The 26,147-nt window shown below is 36.7% G+C and overlaps 3 protein-coding genes across 4 annotated transcripts in view; 2 read left to right on the top strand and 1 right to left on the bottom strand.

The window, feature by feature from the left end:
- Positions 1–2,575: 2,575 nt before the first annotated feature.
- Positions 2,576–24,367, bottom strand: LOC120590259 (olfactory receptor 52H1-like). The gene is made up of 2 exons (XM_039847891.1): positions 24,189–24,367; positions 2,576–3,541 (listed from the first exon to the last, which is right to left on the bottom strand). The coding sequence occupies exons 1-2, from the start codon at positions 24,345–24,347 to the stop codon at positions 2,576–2,578; spliced, it is 1,125 nt and encodes a 374-aa protein (XP_039703825.1). The 5' UTR covers positions 24,348–24,367.
- On the top strand, positions 14,162–15,155 carry LOC120590260 (olfactory receptor 52B6). Its single transcript, XM_039847892.1, has one exon. The coding sequence runs from the start codon at positions 14,175–14,177 to the stop codon at positions 15,153–15,155; it is 981 nt and encodes a 326-aa protein (XP_039703826.1). The 5' UTR covers positions 14,162–14,174.
- TRIM6 (tripartite motif containing 6) overlaps positions 23,877–26,147 on the top strand; it is a 16,687-nt gene continuing 14,416 nt past the window's right edge. For both annotated transcript variants that reach the window (XM_039847890.1, XM_039847889.1), the window contains exon 1: positions 23,877–24,003. The gene's annotated coding sequence lies outside the window, so the exon portion shown is untranslated. The remainder of the gene's footprint in view (positions 24,004–26,147) is intronic.

Below are 26,147 nucleotides of genomic sequence, written 5' to 3'. Positions count from 1 at the left end.
ATCTAGAACACTTGGTGTGTGCATTCAGGATAATATTAATAACATGAATATTTAAAATCCAACACAAGCTCAGTACAAACTTCTAGTGTCAATGGTCTTCTGCTTCTATAAAACTCAACTGCATGAGTCTTGGGTGGCTGCTGGCCCTACGCCTATCTCTGTCTCTCCTTCCCACTCTGTTCTCTGTAGCCACACAAATCCATATACCTGAAAGGACCTATATAAATCATAATACATAATAAAGTATTGTGTTACTCTGCAACCAACAACAATACTACCAAGCTTAGGAATATGAAGGGTCATTGGAGATAAAATAACCAAAAGGACATAAGAATCAGAGTTCAGAAGAAAAAGAGCTCAGTAGAGTGGCTGAAGCTAAAGTATAGTCATATAAGGTCTGGGGTCATGGCCTGGGCCACACTCAGGCTTGTGAGTTTGGTTTCAAGAGGCTTGTAGCCAGTGGTGTGTTTGCTAGTGAATGTTTAACAGCTGACTTTAGCAGGTTTGATTTGTCATTTGGCTGATTCCCTAGGTGTAGATACTTCCATAATGGCTAATTTCAAGCTATCAATATGATGTTGACCTGCTCGCAAAACTTCTGAAAAATTTAACACTTGGCTCTCGCGAGCCAGTATGAACCATTTCCAGCTCACCACTAACTGTAGCTCTTGGTAGTCTTGACACACTAGGAATTGAATAAACCTAAGTACTGTGGCTTTGGTTTAACTCAAAAAGGATGTGAGAGGAAGGGTCTCTGTGGTAGAGAAATTCTGCCTCACTGAGAGGTAAAACAGTGAGTTGTAAGAACAAATACTTTGAAATCAGACAGACGTATTAGCTGTACATCCATCATATATTATTTGTATAACATTGAGCATATTTAACTTTTTTATTAAGGTAAGATTCGTATAATATTAAATTTACCATTTTATCTATTTTAAAATGTACAATTTAGTGGTTTTTAGTACATTTACAATGTTGTATAACAATCACCATTATTTAATTCTAGAACATTTTCATTATCCCCAAAAGAAATCCCATGTTCACTAAGCAGTCACTCCCCATTTCATCCTCCCCCAATCACCTGCCAAATACTAATCTACTTTCTGTGTGTAAGGATTTGCCTATTCTGGACTTTTGACATAAATGGAATTATACAGTATGTGGCCTTTTGTGTCTGGTTACTTTCACTTAGCATACGTTTTCAAAATTTACCATGTCGTATTATGTATCAAAACTTTATTCACTTTTATGGTTGAATAACAAAACATTATTTGGATATAACACATTTGGATATAACTGATAAATCATTAGTTGATACACATTTTATGCAAGTTATTTACACTTTTTTGGGGAGGGCTATTATAAATAATGCTACCATAAACATTCATTTACAAGTTTTGTGTGAACATCTGTTGTCAGTTATCTTTGTTATATACCTAGAAGTAGGTTTGCTGAGTCATATAATAATTCTAAATTTAAAAAAACATAGTTCATTTGAAAAGCCAAAAGAAGTACAGGGTGGTTGTAACATAAAAAGCATGTGAGGGGAAGAGCTAGAAAAAAGGAAAGCATGGAATCAGTGGACACCAAGCAATAAGTGGTTAGCGCCAATCATTCCATAAAAGCCTTTGAAGATGTGTTAGAATATTTGGAGTTTATTCTAAACAAAATGGATAACTGTTAAATGATTTTAAGTAGAAGATTGACATTATCTAGGTTGGAGTTTAGTAAGAGCACTCTAGTTTCTAATTTAAAAAAAAAATGTATGGAAAAGAAAAAAGTTTAGAGGCAGCAAATTACTAAATGAGCCTACAAAAAAAAATCCAGGACAAAGAGAGAGTAGTGATCGTGTTTTAATGTGAAACATGTGAGTAAATTTAAAGACTATTCAGAAGAAATAATTGATAGTAAATTAATTTTTAGATAATTAAAGAAAATAAATAAGATAAAAAGAACAGGCTTTGACATGGGAATTGCTTGAATTCCATCTCATTTAATAAGATAGAGTATTCAAGATCATGAGGAAATAAAAGAGAAGATAATAATATTTTTGAACATGTCGATTTTGAAGTCTCAGTGAGATATACAAGAAGAGATATCAAAAAGAGAGTTGGTTATGTAGGACAGAGAAAAAAATGGAGTAAGGCTTAAGACTTCAAAAACTACCAGCTTATAGATGGTTAATGAATTTATGAGTTTATTGAGTGCTAAACAAATTTAACCCCAAAATAAACTTATGAATTAAGTACTATGTTTTTTATTCTAAAAAGATGAAATTGAAACATGATAAAAGGACCAAATGAAGAGTAAAAATTTTTTGCATTTATGGTAGAAAATTATATATACTTCCATCTGATGCTTATCGTTTTCTTGAGATTTTAAAAAAACCTTATCTCCACCCCTCCTCAATTCTACAAATAATTTTCTCCAATAGAATTGAGGTCTTGAGGTTCATAAGAATTGAATCCATTACTGGAGGGCTTCCTACTGCTGATTTGCATAAGAAATTCCATTAAATCAATATGATTACTTGACTGGCCACGATCTTTTTCTCTATGTTCTCATCCCCAGGTTATTGCATCCCTTTAGAAAGGAATAGAAGGATGACCTTGTCCCTAATCTGCTTTGTCTTTACACCATAAATAATGGGATTGAGTGCAGGAGGGATTGCCACATAGAGGTTGGCAAACATGATGTGAAAGGTATGAGGGATATTGTGGCCAAAGCGATGCGTGAGGGCGGAGAACATGGCTGGAGTATAGAATATGAGAATGACACTAATATGAGAACCACAGGTGCTGAGGGCTTTCTGGCGGGCATCTATGGATGGAAGGTGGAAAACAGCACGAAGAATGAGAGTGTAGGAAATACCAATGAGGATTAGATCTGAGATAATAGTCATTAGAGGCACAGCAAAGCCATACCAGATATTGATGGAGATGTCGGCACAGGCAAGTCGGGCGACTCCTATATGCTCACAGTATGTGTGGGGGATGAGATGTGTCCTGCAGAAGGGCAAACGCTTCACTAGGAAAACAACAGGCAAAATGACACTAAAGCTACGACCAACAAGGCCCACCATGATCTTGACAATTGTTCTAGGTGTCAAGACACTGGTATATCTCAAAGGGGAGCAAATGGCCATGTAACGATCAAATGCCATGCCCAATAAGATGGCTGAATCCACAAAAAAACTGAAGTGGAGAAAGAACAATTGGGTGAGGCATCCAGGAAATGTGATTTCATGAGCTTTCAACCAGAATATGCCAAGTGTTTTGGGGACACACGTGGTGCATAATATGAGGTCTGTAGAGGTCAACATTGAGAGAAAGAAGAACATGGGCTTGTGGAGGCTGCGGTCCATAACGATGAGGTACAGAAGGATGCTATTACCTGCAAGAGCCACAAGGTAGATGGTACAGAAAGGAATTCCAATCCAGATGTAGAACTGCTCCAGCCCTGGGATCCCCGCCAAAATGAAGTAGTCTGGATTGAAATTTGTCAAATTCAATGTAACCATCATCTTGATTGTCATTCCCTGAGAACAAAACATTTGATTCTTGGGACTACTATCCATGAATTCTCTTTAAATCTTTTCTATGACTAGGATCCCTCCCTTTCTATCACCTAACAAACACTAGAAAAAATACAAACTGCCTCTTGTCATAACCTCTATGGCATTTAACGAAAGCTGTCAAGAGACTGCAATTAAACCAATTATTCCCCATCTATAGACATTACCATAACTTTATCATTACTATATTTGGACCATGTCCCAACAGATCTATAACCTGGGAGCGTATTGGTCCTCCACTGGCAACTAAAATTCAAAAATTGTCTTGCCTTCACCAAGTAACTCAGTCTGAGATTTCTCAAGGATGTAAGTATTGAATATCCTAGTTGACATGAGTCTCAGGAATATCTTACTGAGGTATCCATTTAAAGAAATAACAGGGGTCATGTGTGAATTAGCAAATCTGCACTTTTTAATGCCAGTGTATCATTAGGATTCTAGTGAAGCAATTTATGACTGTCCAGAACTTACACCCCACATCTTCAATATCTGGAAGAAAATCTCTATCTAAACATTCTTCTGTCAATTCATGAACAGTTCTCCAAGGCTCATCATCCTCTTCCACCCGCCAACTTCCTGATCAGCTACCCCACTTTGTCATTGCATCATTCTCCCACTGCTAGAACATAGTGATCTGAGAGTTGACTGTGACTTGTTCTCCTTCAGTCCCTATATCTCATCTGCCAGCTTTCATGATCTTAATTGGAAGTCCTTGTTTGATCTGCCTACTCCATTTCTTCTTCACTTCCTCATCTACTCAAGTCATCATAATTACTAATTGAAACTGTAGAATAAGAATGTTGGTGCTTTCAGTATGTTGCAAACCTTTCTCTTCATCTCATGCTGCCAGATTGTTCTCTTGAAAATATGAAATTATCCAGACATCCACAATCTTGTTTAAAAGGGTATAATTGCACCCATTATGCCTACAGAATATATTTTATTTCCTGTTTGGCAGTCAATACTTTACCTATAGAAAGTGGTTCTACATATGTGAATATGTCTCACAGTCTTCTCTAAAAGGTAGCCATATAAGTTGCCCTATATTTCTCCATCATTCCTACACCTCATTGCTTGTATTGTTGCCTTTATATAAATGCAATCTTGTCTTTTCTCAATATGTCTAAATTCCACTCATTGCTTCTGATCCTTACAAGTGCTAATGTCTCCAGGAAACCTCCACTATTGCTGAATCATGCAGTCTACTCCCCAGCTTGTACAATCATAGTTCTTAATTGTTTTACCAGACAAACAATAAGATGGTTCTATTGAGCTTTGTGTTATTTTTCTACTAATTTTCTTGGATTCTCTTTCCTAGATATGTGGCCATCCTTCATTAATGATTGAGAATTCTTCTTAAAGACAATTTTTCTGTTTCCTTGGGTTTCTTCCAAAGTAGAAAAAGGCACAGTTTCACTCAGGATAAGCATTACCACAGTCTCAGTAGTAAAACTGATGTTTCAATTCTGTCAATTTGCTTTGCTTTTTCTGAGTTTCTACTATGTCTCATTTGAACCTCCTCCCAAAAAAAAAAAAAAAAAAACTATGTATATGATCCAATATGATCCTGTTTTAAAGCCAACTGATTATCAACCATAAATCTTCTTTGACATATAAATAGCATTTGCACAGGTTTCAGGTATTAGGATGTACATATCTTTGAGGGGCCATTCATTATTCTTCCTACCACAACCTTTCACACTGTCTGATGTTTCCCATTCTGCTTCCCCAAGACTCCTACCACCATCACCATTACAACACTCAGATAATACTCACAGGCACCTAATTTTGATATTGGTGCTGGGTTAGAAAACCAGTAAAAAGCTGGAAGAGGATAGCTCCAGGATGAGAACAGAAAGATACAAGAGGGAATACAACATAACTGGGGAGGACATATAAAAAGAAAGAAGGGAAGAGTTTCCAGATGAGGTGAGGCATGGGGAGAGAGAAATTTAATTCTAGCTGAGAAAGATGGATACACACCTGGATAGCATAACCTTTTATCTCTCATTGGTTTTCTCAGGGAATGGGGAGACTGAAAAGCGAGAGCTCTAAAATGTAGGGGGACTCCAGGGACTCCAGTCCCTAGGCAATACCATTAGTATGTATAAATGTTTACATAAACATTTTCTTGGTCTAGTAATGACATCATATACACATAGGATATGATTCAGGGTTTTGGACAGAAGAGAGAAACCAGAAAATGCTGGGATTCTTCAGGGTATAGCTTGTGTAGATGAGTCATTTATAGACACTCAAAAAATACTTTTTGAAAGAATCAATAAATTAAAGTCGTTAGGCTCCAGGTTTGCCTTGGAAGAATGGTGTGATGATGACTCTAAATTCTAGATCTCAAAAGATGTTTATGGGAATATTTCAAGAACAGATAGTTGATTGGTTAGGGAGGCTGGTTAGTTCCATATAACATTAATTAAGTGGGGAGGCAAGAGAACTAAAAAGTTAAATCAAGCTATATTCAGAGATTGCAATGTCCTGATCAGCCCTGCAGCCAGACCATGAAGAATCTGCAGAACTAAGGACAATTTCTTCTGGGATTGCTAACAACCCATTTCCCCATACTCTGAAGGGGAAACAGGAAAAACAAAGTCTTTAATTGGAGCTCTAAACAAAATAAAATTGTTCATTCCCTAAAGGTAAAACCATGGGAAACTATGGATTACAGGCTGGGAACTGCCAGCAGGCCTTTCACTTACCTATTCTTACATATTCATGCTACATACTCTTATCTTTTCTCACTGTATGCCCATATCAAAGGAAAATGGGTAAATAGTCTTTAAACTGTAACTCACAGGAACTAAAGAATGATATATAAACTGAATTCCCCTAACATTCAGGGTCCTTTTTAGCATCTTTCTTTCTCTTAGTTCCTCTCAGTGCCTTTACTCTGTCTCTCACTATTCTTATCTCTCTATTATCTCTGTCTTTCTGAGTCTCTCTTAGGCTCTCTTACTCTCTGCCTCTGAGAGGACACTATGCTCTATCTGTGGAATGTTATCCCTTCTCTATTAAACTTTTTTTTTGACTCTAACTTTGGTATGTGTTTGAATACTTTCTTGCACTTTGCCAAGAACCCCCTTGTCTTGCAGTGCAGGGCTTGAGTCTCCCCCCAGTCAGGGGAATTTGCCCATCCTGCATCAATATGGCTGTAGGACAGATATAAGTATCAAGCTTTCAATGCCCTCCAATTTTGATGCATTCAGTTCCCCAGTGCCAGTTTCTCCATCAGGTGATTATTTTTCTGGGTTATTATATCATATTCTATTTCACTGAATGGGGCTTTCTAGTCTCTACTTTTAACTGCATTGAGATACTTTTTGGACAGAAGAAACTCAATGACTTCTGAGCAAGATGAGTTAAACTTTCAGATAAACCTCTCACTGCATATTTATTGAATGCTTACCATGTGAAGGGAAATGTGTCATTAACATCCAACTGCTTACGGCAAAAATCTAAAAGTTACTTTTGACAAAACTTTCTCTCTCACCATGTTCTCCTTTAATTTTATTCTGTTAATGCATTGCCAAAAAAGAACTAACATAGATTTCAGCATCTTATATAGGCCTTTCATACTTGAACTGTTTTTTATAAAAGTGTTAACAAATATATAATGCAGAGCAAGCTTTACATCTTACAGAAAAAGTTGAAGATACACTGTAATTTTGTGGTGTGAACTGTTCTTTTCATTTTACTAAATTAGACATAAATATCAAGTCCAGAATATCTCAAAGGAAAATAGACCAGAGTTTTAACGGTAGTTGTATGCTGACTAGCCTGGTATATCAATTGTGGCAGATAAAAATGGGTAAAATAAACTTCTGCTTCTCTAAAATTCTATTCTCTTGACTCTGGCTGTGTGAGTGAATTCTTGCAGATTTCTGAGCTCCTTACATGAAACTGATTTTCTCTCATTTCAACAAGTCGGAGCTGGAATTCTATGGCAAAAATTAGATTGAGCACACAATGACACCAATGTCATCCATTCTGACAATATAAAAGAAGAAATTTAACATTTTTAAATAATAACATGTAACATACACAAAAGTCATTTTAAAAAATCAAAGTAGACTAGTAATAGATTGAAAACATTTAAAAACTAAACCGTCATAGCCAAGAAGAGCCTAAGGAGACATTGCAAATAAATCTAATGAGGTTTCTTTGGGGGACTCTGGAACAGAAAAAAAAAGGACATTGAGTAGTGATGATGGTTGAACAACCTAGAGAATATACTAAAAGCCACTAAAATGTGTACTTCAAAAGGTGACTGTTGTCTCAATTCACAAACAAACAAATAAACAAAATTAAGTAAGGTCTGGCCCACGAAAGAGAGTCATTCTAATTTTGGAAGAGACTGAGACAGATTGATACTATTTCCTATCTCCTGAATACTCGTCTCTAATATTTCTGCTCTCGTTTTAGTAGTCTGGTTTCCATCTTACCCCTCAATCCAAATTCTCCAAAGCTTTACCATCACCATTTATTTCATCTGTTCTGTCCTTTCACATTCATTGTCTCAATTGGCACTCACAATAACCACATGCACACACATGCTTATGCACACACACACGCACACGCACGCATTTTTCAGTCGCAACTGCAATGTGACACTCTGTGAAGCCTCCCTTAAAAATACCAGGCAGAATTATTCTTCTGGCCTCTGCACTTTCACAGCACTTTGTACCCACTTCTATATTATAATTACTGGTAGCTGCTCATGGTAAGGAGACATGATTCCCTTATCCGTTGACTTAAAATGCTGACCTAAAGAACGAATCAATCAAGGTTTGTCAAAATTTTTTCCCTGGGGAGATAAGCCATTTTTATGAAACATAAATAATCATGTTTAGTTCACTATATTACATGATTAGCAGTGGATTCTCTGAAATAAACAAGGACAATTAATACAGGGTAAGATGTTTTGTTTTAAAGAGACTACTAAACTGAGATTTGTATCTCTGTATGCAACTGATTTTCAAAAGAACAGAAGTGGTCTTTGATCTTTCTGAACCACTTGTCTTCAAATTCTTTCGAAGATCCAATCACCAAGGCTACAGGGCCAACATGCTTCGCCTCATTGTGAATCTCATCTTTTATTTTTTCTGGGACAATATTTTCTCCCATAACCTCAGCTATTGAATTGTCTTCTTTGAAGCTGAACCCTTTCATTTTATCTTCAATTTCCTGCTGAGTCCTTAAATTCCTTTCCAAAGTAAATGATGTTCACTGATTGGGTGAGCTGAAGCAAAAGCAGGTGTTCCCAGGAACATTCAGCAGAAGTATCTCTCTGTAAAGTCTTTCTTTTTCCTGCCACACGGAACAGCTCCTGAGTGCTGGTCCCCGTCAAGTTCTGCTCATACTACTAATACACTGTTGGGTGCCTGTGCTGCCCATCACTGACTATATGTATATTTTCCTCACTATAGTGAGTAGTGTAAGGAAAGGAACTCTTTTTAAATGATCTTTATGATTTCAGCACCCAGCATATGCTTGGCACACAGTTGTCACTCAATGTACTTCATTATTTTTTTAGTTTCAGGTATACAGCACAAAGGTTAAGCATTTATATAATTTATAAAGTGATCCCCCCCAGTTACTCTACTACTCACCTGTCACTATCCATAGCCACAGTCATTACAATATTATTGCCTGTATTCCTTATGCTGCACTCTACCTTCCCGTGACTGTTTTGTAACTAATAATTTGTTCTTCTTCATCCCTTCACTTTTTTCACCTTGCCCCAGCCCTGCAATCGCCAGTTTGTCCTCTCTATCTGTGAGTCTGTTTTCATTTTGTTTGTTCATTTTCTTCATTCCTTAAATTCTGCATGTAAATGAAATCATATGGTATTTGTCTTTCTCTGTCTGAAGGCTTGTCAAAATTTTGAATGAGTAAGATCGAGCAATAATTCCCATACATCCTTTCCTTTAGGATGACATACAAATATAATAGATTTTATGAGCAGTGAAGGGATGAAGAGAAAGTACTAAAGTAAAAAAGAAATAGGGGTTCGAAAACAGACAGTAGGCAGATGATGAATGAAAGAAGCCTAAAAGGAAAATGCTGTGGGAAAGACAACAGGAAGATAGTTGAAGAAGTAGGATTGAGGATGTGGAAGAGATCTAGTATCGGAATGGGATATGCAAAAGCAAGTTTAATGGAAACTTTCAGACTAAGAGTCTCTGAGCTGGTACTGACCACTCACCCCCTTAGATACTCAGAGTATCTATTGCCAGATTTCTTCTACCTGGCTCTATGACAAAGCATATCAAAGTGCCTTAGATTCTTGTGTTGAACAGAGTTATATTGGCCCAAATGGTGGAGGAAAGTTTGGAGCTGAGAAAGGAAAGGATACACAAAGGGAGGAGAATCACTGTTCCCAAAGGAGAGGAGAGAAAAAACACCATATGAAGATGAAGCAAGACCTGAGATTCAATTCTATATATTAAGGAAGCATACGCTATGTATGAAACATTGACTTGAGAAACTGTGAGTCTGAGAAGGTAGCAAGTCTTACGTCTGAGGAGGTAAGTCTGTGTGAGACATTTATTTTCAGGATGGAGAGAAGGTTTTAAATATGGAGGAATGGATGGTGAGCGGATACCAGATAGGTGGACAGTTGTATAGCAATGTTCAAGGAGGGGTGGAGGGCTGAAGGGAAGAATTGTCTAGGGTAGCTGCAGTGAACTGTCTTCCAGGGAAGTGGGGTGATAAAAGAGTAGTTTGAAGGGTCACTTTGTAGGTGAGGATAGAGTGCTTAATAAGTAAGTAATCCTTGGCTCTTACGGAGAATGCAAAGGTTCTATCCTCAGACATTTAGAGAAAATGGAAAAATAAAGTTATGCTATTGCATTTAGGGGACAGCTTATCAAAGGACAAAGTCCTGGGTGGTGCAGACAGGTAAAGGATTCAAAAACAGGTGGAAAAAATAATTCACTGGAATAAAAGGGAATAATAGTTTTTCTGGTAATTTTCCCAAAGATGACAGAAACAGAAGTGAATGGGCAGGGGAATGGAGCATATAAAGAGTGGAAGGTCTGAAAAAGGGAGCTGCCAGAGAGACAACCTTAAGTGGAACTCTTGGGGTTGCTCACTAGTTGGGATGTGGCAACATCAATGGATGCCTGATGGAAGTGACAACAGAAGTCGTATGGAATAATAAAGAGATATTGTGAACAAAGCCTGCCTTGGAGGTTGATTATTTAGGAGGACAACTGAAACTGGAGAAGAAAAGTTTAGGCAGGTACTGATGTGACAGGCAAAGGTGGGAACATGTAGTGGAGGATGAGGATGATGAGTGGTACTGTGGGAAAAATGAGCACAAGTGGCACAGACAAAAACAAGAAGAGAATGCGAGGACTGAAGATCTATGATTATAAACCTGTGATTTTTATGATATGAATGTGAGTCCTTGACAGTGTGAACTTACATGACTGTGTGGTTGGAACCTATTTCATCCTTTTTTCTAAAAAAAAACCCCATTCACTACATGTCAACTCTATCTCAGATGGCACAGTGCTGACCCTTACGGAGTTCATAATAATTTGAGGCCAGAAATATTTCAGTGTGATAAATGTTAGAGAGAGAAATAGATAACTACAAGAGAACATAGGCATACTGGGGAAGTGTGTAACCCAGCCTTGAGAAATGAGAAAAGTCTTCCTGAGTGAGAAATATAAACTGGCTAGATTAAAAGGGAGGATAGAGATAGAAGAAATGGATTACATAAAAGACTGCAGAGAAAGAAGAGCAGGTTTAGACATGCGTTTTGTACAATATTGGTAGAGAAAGCAGAGAACTGTGTGTATGAATCTATTAGGCAATGGGAAATTATTATCTATAGTCAAGTAACTAAAATGCTCAAAATTATCTTTTGGAAATATAATTTATATAGGGAGGCTTTTTTAGAGACTGGAAGGACTGCAGGCTAGGAGAACAATTGGGAGGTCTTTGTATAAGTGGATCTGGAGCCTGAAAAGCAAAATAGATGACAAATGTAGTTTGGGGAGGAATTAGTAGATGCTAAGGAAGCCAAGGCAGGAGACAAGATTGGCTGAGGAGAGGTTAGAGACAGACCAATAGGAAGCACAACAGTAAACCATCCAGCAGGGACAGAGGAGCCCTCAATGAGGACTGGAAAGGAAGGTGAAGGAAAAGAGAAGAACCGGTGTTGGGTAAAGAAATCAAAGCCAAAACAAGTATTTTATGAAAGGTGTAATTTTGAAGAAGAAAGACAGAACAGGAAGCAGTGTAACAGGCCAGTAGAATAAGATATTTTTATTACAGCTGTTAATTTTTTGTTTGCTTTCAAGGTCAAAAATATTTGAATGTTTATAAATAGTAAAGATAAAGATCTAGGAAATTAGAAGAAACTGAAGATAAATAAGAGAGGGAATAATTGATGAAACAAAGACCCTGAGAAGGTGGAAAAGAAAAGGGATTCAGAGATTAGGTGGGGAAATTATTCTTGAAGCTATACATAGATAGATAGATAGATAGATAGATAGATACATACATACATACATACATACATACATACATACATACATACTTACTTATGCACACATGTATGCATATATAGACATATGCATACATACAAGTACACATGTATGCATTTGTGTTTGTGTGTGTGTGTATCCAGCTTATTTTAAAAATAATTTAAGATAACTCCTCCCACAAAATGGTAACTATGTGAGGTGATGAATGTGTTAATTAACTTGATTGTGGTATTCATTATATAGATACAATTTTTATTTGTCCATTATGCCTCAATAAAGCTGGAAATTTTAAATTAAAAAAATAACCTACAGATTGATTTTGAGAGAACTGGTATTTTAACAATCAACTAGGTCTTCTGATTTATATGCATGGTATATATTTCCACTTAACATTTTTAAAAAAAAAATCTCTTCCAGCAATATTTTATAATTCTCAGTGTAGAGGCTTTGCAAATTTGAATTAAATTTATTTTTAAGTATGTTATGTTTTTAACATACATTTTGTATGCTTGCATGTTTGTATTGCAATCAGAATTATTTATTTATTTATGTATGTAATCAGAACTTTTAACATTTAATTATATATCTGTTTGCTGCTTGTATAGAAAAATACAACTGATTCATATTGTCTTTGTAGTCTCCTAATAATTAAATAAGTAACCAAGGAGAGCTTTCTTGTGCCTAAAGCAAAACATATTGTAGCTGTAAGAGGGAAGATGTTGAAACATGAGAGGGATATTAACACAACTTTCTCTGAGAGTGGAGGAAATTAAAGTAGGATAGATGCAAAGATAAGATAAATTTACAAGAGTGGACTAATAATATGAGGATTTGTCTCCTGACAGTCTTGAAGTCTCAGTTATGGAGGAGGAGGAAAGTTCAATTGAAAGGGAGGAGCAGACATTTGGGTAGTGGTAAATGTCGTATATTTATTGTGAGAGTAATTTAATAGGACTGACAAGGACTCAACGGGCCTGATATGTAGTAAAGACTATTTGTGTGGTTACATCACATCCTAAGTGAGCTGAGAGAAACACTGGGTAGTGTTAGTTGAAGCTTGAGCATTTTCATGGAGAATGCTGCAGAAATAATTGGTACTGTCCTGGCAGAAGAGATGGATATGTAGACTAGATTGGGAGGAAAGTAAAAAAGTTTTTATGTCAGTGGTTCATAAACTTTAGCCTAAATCAGAGTCACCTCGTGGACTGAAAAAATCAAAAATCCTTTCTCCAACCCCAGAGTGCCTAATTCATTAGGTGTGTTGGCAAGGTCCAAATGTCTGTAAGTTCCCCCTTGATACTGATGATACTGGTCTGGGGAACCACATTTTCAGAAACATTACTCCATACCTTCCTTCATGTTCTAGGTGATAGCATCACACTTCAGAGTCACAGAGGTGACAAAAATTTAATTTAACACACCAGCAGGATACCAATTATGCTCATTTCAAAGACTGAAAAATTGTTACTCAAAAAAGACAGTGACTTGTCCAAAAATCACACAGTCAGACAGAGCAGATCTCTGACTCAGGTTTTTTCACACCTTGTGCAGTGTTCCTTCTACATGCCATAGCTTCCTTCACTGCCTCCTTACTTGTCAAAGCATCTGTGACTGAGAGAAAAAAAAGATGTATGGCCTGCAGTGGCCACTGCCCCCAACCCTCCTCTTCCACATAGTCTGCTAAGCAGAGGTGTGAGACTGCAGCCCTTCTGAGCATAGCCTGGGGCTTTGGCAGAGCTCATTACAGCTCACATCCCTATGGAGAATATAGAGACTTTTATTGATTTTCTAGCTATTCCTGCTCTTTTCAGAACCTGTGGCGGTGCACTAAATCTGGCAACGTTTTTGAGCCTCGTGTTGCTTGAATATTTTGCAGCTTTATGGAGAGCCTCTGACTGTGGGCAGGGCCTGTAACCGTGCACTTTGTGCAGAGCTTATGTGTGATCGTCTATAGAGAATATGCCTGTAGTTGTTGGACCTGTGAGTGTGTGCAGACCCTGTGGTTGTCTCTATGCGTACTCTGCTAATGTATACAAAATCTAAATCTATTTTCTCCCTGTGATATAGGTGAGGGGGAGAAAATCATGGGTCTCTTACCTGCTAATAGCACAGCTTCTGGGAGCAATTCTGACACTCGCATGGCAGGCTGCCTCCTCATTGGCATCCCTGGGCTGGAACACCTACACATCTGGCTCTCTATCCCCCTCTGTACCATGTACGTAGCCGCCCTGGCAGGTAATGGTATCTTACTTTGCGTCATTCTCTCTCAGCCAAGCCTGCATGAGCCCATGTACATATTCCTGTCCATGTTGGCCAGTACAGATGTTTTGCTCTCGACTTCCACGATGCCCAAAGCACTGGCCAACTTCTGGCTAGGTTCTAGTCACATTTCTTTTGATGGTTGCCTCACCCAGATGTTCTTCATTCACTTCCTCTTTGTGGCTGACTCTGCAGTCCTGCTGGCCATGGCCTTTGACCGCTATGTGGCCATCTGCTCTCCTCTACGATACGCCACCATCCTCACAAGCATGGTCATTGGGAAGATCGCCACTGCCACCCTGACTCGCAGCTTTATCATCATGTTTCCTTCCATTTTTCTCCTCAAGCGTCTGCACTATTGCCGGATCAACATCATTGCACACACATTTTGTGAGCACATGGGCATCGCCCGTCTGTCCTGTTCTGATATCTCTATCAATGTCTGGTATGGGTTGGCAGCTGCTCTACTCTCCACTGGCCTGGACATCATCTTTATCATCATCTCCTACGTCCACATCCTCCGAGCTGTCTTCCGCCTCCCTTCTCCAGATGCCCGGTCCAAGGCCCTGAATACATGCGGCTCTCATGTCTGTGTCATCCTACTCTTCTACGTCCCTGCCCTCTTTTCTGTCTTCGCCTACAGGTTTGGTGGGAGACGCATCCCACGCTATGTCCACATCCTTCTGGCCAACCTCTATGTGGTCATCCCACCTATGCTCAATCCCATTATTTATGGAGTGAGGACCAAGCAGATTTTGAAAGGGGCTAAAGAGATGTTTTCCAATATTATCAAAGAATCTAAATAAATGCTCCCAACTTGAGCTCGACTTAATCTCTTTTTGTATCTATTAATTGTCTTGTAGTCACCCTATCTTCATCGCTACACCTCCCAGTTATCTCCGTGTCATTCTCATCTGTGTCCCAATTTATTTAGATAAGTGTTCTACTCAAATTGGAGGGGGATGGGAGTGGTAAAAAAGATGAAAGGAATTGAGAAGTATAAATTGCCAGATATTGAAATGATCATAGGGATGCAAAGTACAGCATAGGGAATATTGTCAATAATGCTGTAATAACTATGTATGGTGTCAGATGGGTATTAGACTTACCAGGGTGATCGCTTCATCAGGTATATAAATGTCTAATCACTATGTTGTACACCTAAAGCTAATATAATATTGTATGTCAACTGTATGTAAAAAATTACTTACTTAATTAATTAAAGAAGTGATTCATCTCAGGCAGTGGGACTCAGACAAGACAGCTTCCATTGGACAGTTCCTTATACTACATTTGAGGAAAACACTTTAAATCCACTAGTCCTGATCCTGGCTGTTTTCATTTTCATTATTATTTGCTGACATAAAATAATGTCCACAGTATATGGCTCTTACCAACTCAAACTACAGAGTACTTGTCATATTTGATACTTTTTATTCACTACAAGTGACGTAATGATAATCTAGAAAATCTATAATTAACAAAGGTTACAAGCTTTGTAATCTTTCTCTCGAGGTCTCTCAGACATATCACATACTCTCAATAAAAGTATAAATCCGTACAATCTTTTAGAATTTAGTAATATGAATCAAATGCCTTGAAAATGTTCATTCTCTTTAACCTACTAATTCATGTTCCTAGAAGGCAGCTCAAGGAAATAGTCAGAAATAAGTGCAAAGATTTATGCAAAAAGTCATTAACTCATTTACGATAGCAAAAAAAAAAAACAAAAAGGGAGATAGCTTTAGTATCCTGCACAGGTGGCAATAATTAAGTAAATAATGCTATGTAATATATACTTACTATCAAATGTTAGTCATTAAAAATAACTTTAGAAAGAGTTAATTGGTTTGAGGAAATGTCTCTGGTAGAATATAGAATACAAGGGAGTGAATACAAAAAATTAAAATAAGTGTTCTACTAAAATACACCTTTGATTTATTTTCCTAGAAATCTATAGTAATATCCACTTCACTTTGTTCCACCTATTACTCAAATGCCTTATGATCCTCCACCGTCTTAAGAAAAACTAACTCGGGAAAATGTGATAGCTTACTTGGAATCTATCATCCAATTGTACTTTTCTCAGCATTCACTTGCATTAACTCATTAGGTAATGAGTTACCTAATCCCTTATATATAATTTTGACATTTAGATTTGCCAGTTCAACATCTTTGTCACAATGGAAACCTCCAAGAACTGTCATGTCTAAAAATTCATAAAATGATATTTTTTATTATCAGCTACACATGTCCATAATCATACATGTGTATGTACCCAAGTTCAGAGATGCTAACACACAATAACATATGTAGGTGGACACATGCATCTATTAAAATATAGATAATTATATAGAAATAGAGTACTCTTTTCCATCCGAATATGCTTCATATCTAAAAATTATATTCGTTATTGAAATGAGATAAGAAGTCAAAATATCTACTTATATCTAATAGATATAAGTTTATGTATTTATAGATTTGATGTATTACTAAAGAAACTTAAACATCTATATCTAACTTAGTAACTTGCTCACTAATTATTAATTATTCACACCAGAGATTAGTCTAGCCTGATGTTCTCTGAAATTGAGGGCTCTACTCAGCCTGACTTTTAGTCCAAGATCAACCTGTCTTCTAAAACGTAGTTTATATCTCAACTCTGTCCATGCCCATACTCAGCCCATAACGAAAGAGTCATCTTTTGAGATTCTCTGCCCCTTTTCATCTAAATCACTATTTGGTTGGGCTTGCTCTCGTTTTATAAGAAATTTTTTCATGTTTGTGCTTGTGCTTTTACTCCTTGTCTAGACTGCATTCCTTAAAGAGGGGTTATTTTGAAAGTCTTTTTATCTCTATTGCCCCAAAGCATAAAACCCTGCTCATCGCAGATATGCAATATCTAACTGAGGAGAAATGTTTTCAAATTATATTACAAATAATTGGCTAATTTTTCCTACTATATTAGGGACCTTTAAAATGTAGGGGAGAAAATGATCATAAGTCTGATGAAAAAGAGGACAAAGACATAATTAGAATATGCTTTACTATGAACAAAAGAAAATACAATTAAGACTGTATCAAAATACCATTTCTCACTTGTCAGATTGGCAGAATCAAAAGGATTAACGCTGTGTTCACACCAATATGAGAAAACAGCCTCTCTCATACATTGCTCATGAATATACAATATAATAGAATTTTTGTGGAATTTGGAAATATCTTAACAAAATTCTTATGCATTTATCCTTTGATCCAGATATTGCACTTATAGGAAATTACTTTTCAGATATACCTTCACAAGTACAAAACAACATATGCATAAGATTAGTCATTATGGCAAAGTTTTTGTAACTAAAATATTTGAAACAACTTAAATGGAGTCTGACGTTCTACATTTCAAATTCACACTTTTATGCTTACCAGGAGTGTAACTGTTCCCAAGTGACACAAAGTCTTTAGAGTCACACAGATTTAGGTTAGAGTTACAGTCACCATAGTACATATTAGCTGTTTGTCATTGGGAAATATAATCTCTTTAAGGCTTAATTTCCTGTTCCGTAAAAAAAAAAAAAAAAAAAAATGGTAATAACACCCACTTCAGAGCAGTTTGGATTATTTAGATTAACTAGATATGGCAAAAATAATAATAATAACTGGTGTATTAGTAAACATTTTGTTGCTATCAAATTTTTCACCATTTAAAAATAGCTGAAATATAATTCTTTTTTGGCATATTTGTGTATACCTCTCGGAGAACTGTATTTCTATAAATTAAATGCCTAAAAATGGAACATTCAGATCACAGATTATGTATATTAAATTTTAATAAATTATTATGTTTCTCTTTATTTCAAGACAAAAACGTTCTTCTATATCTTATTTTATTATATTTTTATTACAAAATTAACATGCTATTAGTAAAGAATTAAAATTTTAAAATAAAAAGCAAAGTTTCTCTGATGTTATTTCCGCAAAAGTAACATAGTCTTGTCTGGTATCTTCCCTTTTTCATGTAAGAACACCTTCGTATAAGAAACAATGCCTTGTAGATTGAGGGCTGAGAATCTGAGGAAGAGACTGAATAAGGAAGGTGTGCTCCAGAAGGTATAACATAGTTTATAGAAAAAAGCATCTACGGATTTGAGATATTTTTGTTCATTGAGTCTCTACCACTATTCTAAGTCTCGATCTCTGCCCTCCTCTAACATAATCTAAGGAGTTATTCTCAGTTTTCCCTGAGAATGCCCAAATGACTCATGGCTTTACCATTTCAATTTGAAAATAAATAAAAAATAAATATATTTCAAAATAATTGAAATTGAAAGAACAATGTAAGAAAAAGCTGAAACAGTTTCTTCTCCATCCCACTTGGATTTTCCTCACCCTTCAATCCCCTTATTATTTTAAACTTTAGCCTGAGAACAAACATAAAAAGGCCTCAGATGAAAAAATTTTTTGAGCTGTCACAGTTTACCTTATTTGCCTATTTGTTATGTCTATATCAGTTATTATAATATGGTATGTAGATACATACATGGATTCTGTAAGACTATGGGGACCCAAGACAGACAGGGCAGTTAAGGCTTATATCCCATCATGAGCCAGGAAGAAGGGGACAAGGGATTGTGCTTTGGGACTTCAAAGGGAAGGAAGGGAATTCACATGTAATGAAGATGGAAAAGCAAATGTTTGGTAAATAAATGTTTGGGCCATCTTTAACAATAGAACATAGATTGAACTTTGATCAAAGGGGGCCTTGCTAGGTTCATCCCTATCTATTGCACTTTGTTGATATTAATCCATAGTTATAAATGTTTGGGCCTTTAACATCTTTAACAATAGAACACAGATTGAACTTTGATCAAAGGGGCCTTACTAGGTTCATCCCTATCTATTGCACTTTGTTGATATTAATCCATAGTTATCTATGATAATAGCTTCCTTCCTGGAGCAGGTCCTCTATTTAAATTCTTTAAAGCAGTTAGGGAGAAGGTCAAAGGTTTTTCCCGAACTTTTTGTTTCTCAAAAATAATCAGTCAAAAATAATATCCCAAAGAGGCATATTTTGAAGTGGCAAATTCAGCTCCCCCTCACTCCTTTAAATATCACCGCACATTTCTCTTTTTTTTACTTGCATTCTTCACCTCTTAACTTACTTATTCTTCTTAATGTCCTTCATTAAGATGTGAGAGTAAGAAACCTGAATGTACATCTCGAGTTACCTATTTCTAATTCTCACACCTTGTTACCAATTATTTTACAAATCCATTCTCTTCTACCTATATTCAGCACATCTAGTTAAGCACTTTTTCCTCCATACTAAAGCAATAGCTAGACATTTACTCTCCCTGGATTTAGGCAATTTTGTTACCTACAGTTTTCTTGAACCTACTCACTGCTGCCAGGTGATCTTTTCTTAGACATTCAGACACGTCATTCTCTACCTGCCCCCTACCATCTCACACACACACACACACACACACACCTGAATAAAAGCTCTTTAGTGGCTTGCCAACAATGTCAAGACATTTCGATGGGAAATGAATATGGTCCTGGGACAACTGGATATCTACATGCAAAAAGATAAAACTGGATCTCTTTCTCACACAATAAAAAATAACTCAAAATAAATTATAGACATAAGTAATGAGTTAAATTGTTAAACTTTTTAGAAAAAAACATAGGAGCAAATCTTCATGACCTTGGATTAGGCAAAACAGTCATAAAAAATGACATCAAAAGTACAAGTGACCAAAAAAATTGGATTTCATCAAAATTAAAAACTTGTTCTTCAAAGGATGCAATCAAGAAAATAAAAAATAACTCCTAGAATGGAAGAAAATATTTACAAATCATAGAACTCATATAAGACTTTTATCTAGTCTATATAAAAAACTCATACTTAATATTAAAAACACAAATAACCTAATTAAAAAATTGGTAATGGATCTGAATAGACATTTCTCCAAATGAAGATATGCAAATGGTAGAAAAGCCTATCAAAAGATATTTCACACTTTTAGTCCTTAGGGAAATGCAAATTAAGATGACAATGGGCTACCATTTCACGTCCATCCACAAAGATGACTATATAGAAAAGACATACATTAACAAGTATTGGCATGGATATGTAGAAATTAAAACACTATTATTATGCTGGTGGGAATATAAAATGGCACAGTGACTTTGAAAGCCATCTGGAAGAGCCTCAGAAGAGTAAATATATGATCCAGCAATTCTATTCTTAGGTATATACCCAAGAGAAATTAAAAGCCTATGTTTCAAAAAAAAAACAAAACAAAACAAAAAAAAAACCTTGTAGAAGAAAATTCATAGCAACATTAGTAATAATAGCCAAAAAGTAGAAATAATCCAAATGTCTAAAAACTGATTGAATAACAGATATACAAATGTGGAAAATCCATACACTGTAAAATTATTCAACCATCAAAAGGATAAAGTACTCATACATGGTACAGCATAAATGAACCTTGAAACTATCATGCTAAGTGAAAGAAGCCACATTGCCTAACCTTCTTTGTCTTAATTTATCCGGACACCCTTCTCCCTGTGAGTTCCGCTCCTCCAACCCACTTTTCAAGACCAAATCAGGGTCATCATCTCAATGTCCTTGGGGCAGGAAATTTGGCCTGGCTTTTCTTCTCAGAGTTGCCGTGTCATTGAAACCCTATAGTCACAATACTAGGCTTTATAAGCTTTACACGTATTCATAAGAACCTAAAAACAAATAGTTATGGTCTCAATGTTGTATATGTTAAAATTACAGATTATAATATTACGAGTTATAATTTGAAATTTTATATTATAATCTATAATTTTATTTATTTTTAAGAGATAAACTGGATTTCATTAAAATTAAAAACTATGTTCAACAAAACACTTCCTTAAAAAGTGAATGAACAAGCCAAAGAATGAGAGAAGATATTCTAAATATATACATCTAACAAAGAACTTATGCCAAAAACACATTTAAAATAAGTAAACTTAAAACCAATAAGAAAAAGATAAAACAACTTTTAAAAATGAACAAATGACTCGAATGGGCCCTTCACTAAAGAGAATATCCAAATATAAAGCATGTGAAAAAAATGTTCAACATTATTTCAGTACTCATCAGGAAAATCTGAATTGAATGGATAAAATTTAAAAGACTGACCACATCAAGTGTTGATAAGGATATGGAGCAACTGGAACTCTCCTACACTGCTGATGGGAGTAAAATTGGTCCAACCACTTTGGAAAACTGGAATATCTACTAATATCTATCTATGCCTACCCCGGAACAAGGAATTCTACTTTCAGGTATACATCTAGGATAAATGAGAGCATGTGTCTACAAAAAGAAATATGTACAAGAATCCTCATAGAAACTTAATTCATAATAGCTGAAACTAGAAACAACTTAAATATCCATTAACAGGAAAATGAATAAACAAAGTGTGATATATTCATACAATGGATAAGTACCCAACAATTAAAAGGAACAAATTATTGATATGTATTGCAATATGTAGGAATCTCAAAAACATTGAGCAAAAAGAGCCATTCACAAAAATGTATACATTTTATGCCATAAATGAGGCAAAGCTAATCTGTAGTGACAGATATCAGAATGATATCTGGCCACCCTCATTTGGAGGAGATATTGACAAAGAAACCATCTAGGGTGATAGAGATGTCCCTTGATTTGAGTGGTGGGTATAGAGGTGTAAGCATACATATAGTTCACTGAGCTATATATCTAAGATTTTACTTTTACTGTATAAAAATCATAATCAATAAAAATAAAACTGTTTAAAATGAGGACAGATAGAGGCTAAGATATTCCCGTATATATAAAGGCTTTAAAAAGCCATGCAAAAAGCAGTTTCTCTTCTCCTTTCTTCATTCTAGCCACCCTGAAGGGTCTGTAATCATTCCTCACATGTTTCTAGTTCCATTTCTGATTACCAATCACTGGAATGTTTCAGTGGAGAAATCCTAAATTTGTTAGCATCTAAGTCACTATCGATAGTAAGAGCACCATTATTTTATATACCACATAGTAGGCCAACCATTGCCAATTATACCATGACACAATGCTTTCTTATCCTTTAGAATTTATTTTAATCTTATTGAGAGAAACTTTAAAAGTCAAAAAGCTTATTTAGATATAGAATGCTATCACATATTATACGGAAATTTTTCCCCTCACATTACAAGGAAAATATATGCAAAGTAAAATGGTTAATATAGCTCTAAAACTCCTTCATATACAGAGTCTGATCTTTCAAGAGCATTCCTGTGCAGATCTCTTAAAAGAACATTCCACTGTTGTCTCTATTTCCTCCTCCGGTTCTAACATCAACTATGTACTTCCTATGCTGGCATTTTCTTCATCTTACAGAAGGGGTCAATGGAAGGTTTTCAGACAACAACCTCAACACATTCCTTTCTCAAATGGTCCTTAAATGCTTTGTTGACATTGGGGCTACAGGTAACCAGTAAGGTCCTCCAAAATAACAAGCAAGTCTGTATACACACAGGATAAATACCTCGTGGCCAACAAGGACTGTAAGATGCTATCGGTTGTAATACCCATTGCAATTTCAGAGCTGTTCATGAATATGTAAAGCACCTTATCCTAAGGGATATGTAATTGGGTGGCTGGGGAGTCTTACAAATGCCTTAATTCTCAGTATGGTGAACAGCTTACAGTCACAGAGGAATAATTTCAATATTATTCTAAAGTTATAGTTGAATCGCTTGTACCTAAAAAAAGAATGTAGGTTAAGAACAATCAGAGAAGAGTTTAGAAAAGAGTATCACAAAAAATAAGTTGGCATTGTCTCTACTTAAACAGGAATGGCCAGCCCAGTACCCCTTTAGCAGGTATTTTCCTGTAGTGGAGAAAGAGGCCTCGGGCAGACGTGGATAATTTAAGCCATTACTATTAACCAACCAATGCCCCCTGTTGTTTTCATCTTCATAAGCACATTTGGAATTATGATTTTGTGTTCTAAGTAGGTTTCTTACAAGGAAAGAATACAGTGAGTGGATTATAAAAATGGTCTAGTCTACAATATGTTTAGTTTTCTTTTTTTTTTAGATTTCACCTATTAATTTTTTAATTAATTAATTTTTAATCGAATGATTTAAATTCCCCCCGTCTACCTCTCCCCTACTATCTGTAATTTTAAATTGATAAATTTTAATTATCTTTTTGTAAAACATGCCATTGTGATGCCAAGTGGTTATCTTTACTCACTCGTATACTTTTAGATATTTTTATTTATTTAGATATTTTAATTAATATATTACTATAGAGTAGAGGTGTATTATCAGTGTTATTGATTACTGACATGATATCAGAAAGCTAAAATAAAGTGTCCTCTGTGGCCTTCAGGTATTCAAGGCCTCAGAATTTGCAGTTCAGTAAGTGAACAGCGGGCTATCTTACTTAAGCCTGACGGACACTGGCGACCACACCCCTGGAGTTCAGGACCTTAGGCTGTGTTGGGCAAATCCGCCCTATCAGCAGCAGCATCTCCTCCTCTCCTCGCCCCGCCTCTTTCCCCTAGAGTCTTTCGGCTTTGGTGGAAGTGGCAGCGACTGGGAACCCTCGACCCTGACCCAGTCTACGGATTCCAGGTTAGTGGGCAGATCCAATTTCTGGCCAGCCACCGCCGTCCCCACTAGTCCTGAGAGTTTGACCCGCCTTCCATGTTTCGTTGAGGGGAGGGGGTGGGGGCGGGGTCGCGGATGGAGGAAGAGTGAGGGAGAGCTCTGCAATTTTGAGTTGTCCCAAGTTTGGGAAATGAGCACAGAAGAGGTACCTTTGGAGCTAGGAGTAATCCGTGTGAAGAGTAGAGATAGTTGACCCCGGATTCTGGAAGCTCAAGTATGTAGGGGAGGCAGCACCGGAAGTTTAGGTAGGGAACAACTGCAAACCATGGGACTGGCAGAGATCCAGAGGTCAGCAACCCCTCCCCCATCTCCAGCCTTTCTGCTCCAGGAAGTGAGCGCCGTTTACCCGCAACCCGGGAGGCCTGGAGTTGAGCCGTCGGCGCTCTGCGGGACCTGCGGGCTGGCGGGGGAGGAGCCTTGCCAGCCTTCGAAAAGGGCATGGCCACGCGCCGGTTGAGTTTCGGACTCCTTGGTTTGCTCTGAAGAGCCTTGACCACTTAGTGCCGCTCGCATCTGGAACTTCCCTGGCTTCTCGTTCCCTCCATGTGCAGGTCGCGGTTCTCGGCTCTTACACTTAGAAACTGGCTGTGTGCCCTTGTTGAGCTTCAGTTTCTTCCATCTGTAAAATGGATAGACTAGTATTTATATCCTAGAGTTTTGGTGAGAATTAAGTGAGGCAGGGGTTTAAACATATAGGAGGCTGCCTGCTAAATAGTTATTGTTATAGTTTCTCAAATTATTATGAATGACAAACTCAATACTTACCTTTAAAAAATGCAGTTTTTGAAAGACTAGTGTAGAGAATAAAATATGTTAAAATGCACTATGATAAAGGAAAGAATGACTACTAACATCTAAACAAGTTAAAATACAACGGGAATTACAAGTGGAATTTTACAGATGCAGAAAAGAACCAAAAATTTTATAAATAACCTCAAAAACTCAGTTAATGGATTATCTAACACTCAGAAGAAAACCTGTGCCGGACAATATTTTGAGAATTTGCAAAGTTAATAAGTTTTTGAAATGCATGGGGTAGCGATCTTTTGAAATGAAATTTTTTAAAAAAATTTGAAACATTATGTTCTAATTCAAATATTTATGGAGTGCCACCTGTTAGATCATCGATTCCACATAATAGGTTAAACTGGAATATAATTCTACAGAAATTAAAATGTTGTTATTCCCTAAGTACAAGAAGCTCATCTTAATTTTAAAATACAGTTGCCATCTGCTTAGGTATTTACTTCACTTTCACTAGAGCTCCTAGCTGTGAGACAGCCCTGTCCACCTTATTTCTAATTTTTGTTCTGAGCTCTCTATTCTGGTCCAACCTTTGATATCTCCTGCCCAGTCACCGAATTTTATTCTAAAAGCCATTTTGATATCAAATTATAACCCTTTCTAATAGGTGGTTCAGATCTAAGTATCAGTCTATTCTCTGGCCCTCCCTTCTTATTCCTGTCCCCTCCACTTTCTAGCTATTTTTCATCCTAAATTGCATCTAGTTGAAAAGGAGGTTACCTTACCTGAGGCAGTGCTTCTGAAGCCTTAATGTGCATACAAATCATCTAAAGATCTTAAAGTGCACAAATACTGAAGTGGTCCAGGTGATGCCTAGAGATCTGAATGAGGAGCTCCACTGGATACCAGTGCTTCTAAGTTAGCTGATCACTGAACTTTTTCAGGCATCGGCTTCTTATTTAACTGTTTCCACCTGCCACCTGGTCTTGAATTTGGCCCCTTTCATTTGGTAATCTGATCCTGAGACTCTGGAATCTGCACTCCTCACAGCCAGACTATCATCCCTCAGCCCAACTACCCTGCTCTTGAGACATGGCTTTCGTCTGACACCCAGGCAGACTTTTCTTGTCTCCTTTGTACTAGCTGCAGCTGGTGGTCAAGGGCTTGTTGGTATGTGGGCAAGTGTTATTCAAACCCTTGCTAACTATGCATAGCCAACTCCTTCAGAGTTTCTTCTTTTCCTCAGCCTCGACTTTATACCCTCTGACAAGAGACAGAAGCTCTTACATCATGTTTTCTTCAAGAATCCTCTGTCTTGAATATATGAAGTAATGCATTAGACAGAAAAGAAATGCAGAAGTATA

The sequence above is a fragment of the Pteropus medius genome, unplaced genomic scaffold (assembly GCF_902729225.1).
Source record: "Pteropus medius unplaced genomic scaffold, Ma_sr-lr_union100, whole genome shotgun sequence".
In the NCBI taxonomy this organism is placed as follows: domain Eukaryota; kingdom Metazoa; phylum Chordata; class Mammalia; order Chiroptera; family Pteropodidae; genus Pteropus; species Pteropus medius.
The sequence above is the reverse complement of the archived record's forward strand: the minus strand, read 5'-3'. Positions and strand labels throughout refer to the sequence as shown.

Bases quoted from the DNA above. Each gene is read 5' to 3' on its own strand.
- LOC120590259 (XM_039847891.1), bottom strand. From the start codon at position 24,347: ATGGGGGAGGGGTTGCTGACCTCTGGATCTCTGCCAGTCCCATGGTTT. The intron at 3,542-24,188 runs GTACCTCTTCTG...TTTTGTTCTCAG, and splicing joins GATTACTCCTAGCTCCAAAG to GGAATGACAATCAAGATGAT.
- LOC120590260 (XM_039847892.1), top strand. From the start codon at position 14,175: ATGGGTCTCTTACCTGCTAATAGCACAGCTTCTGGGAGCAATTCTGAC.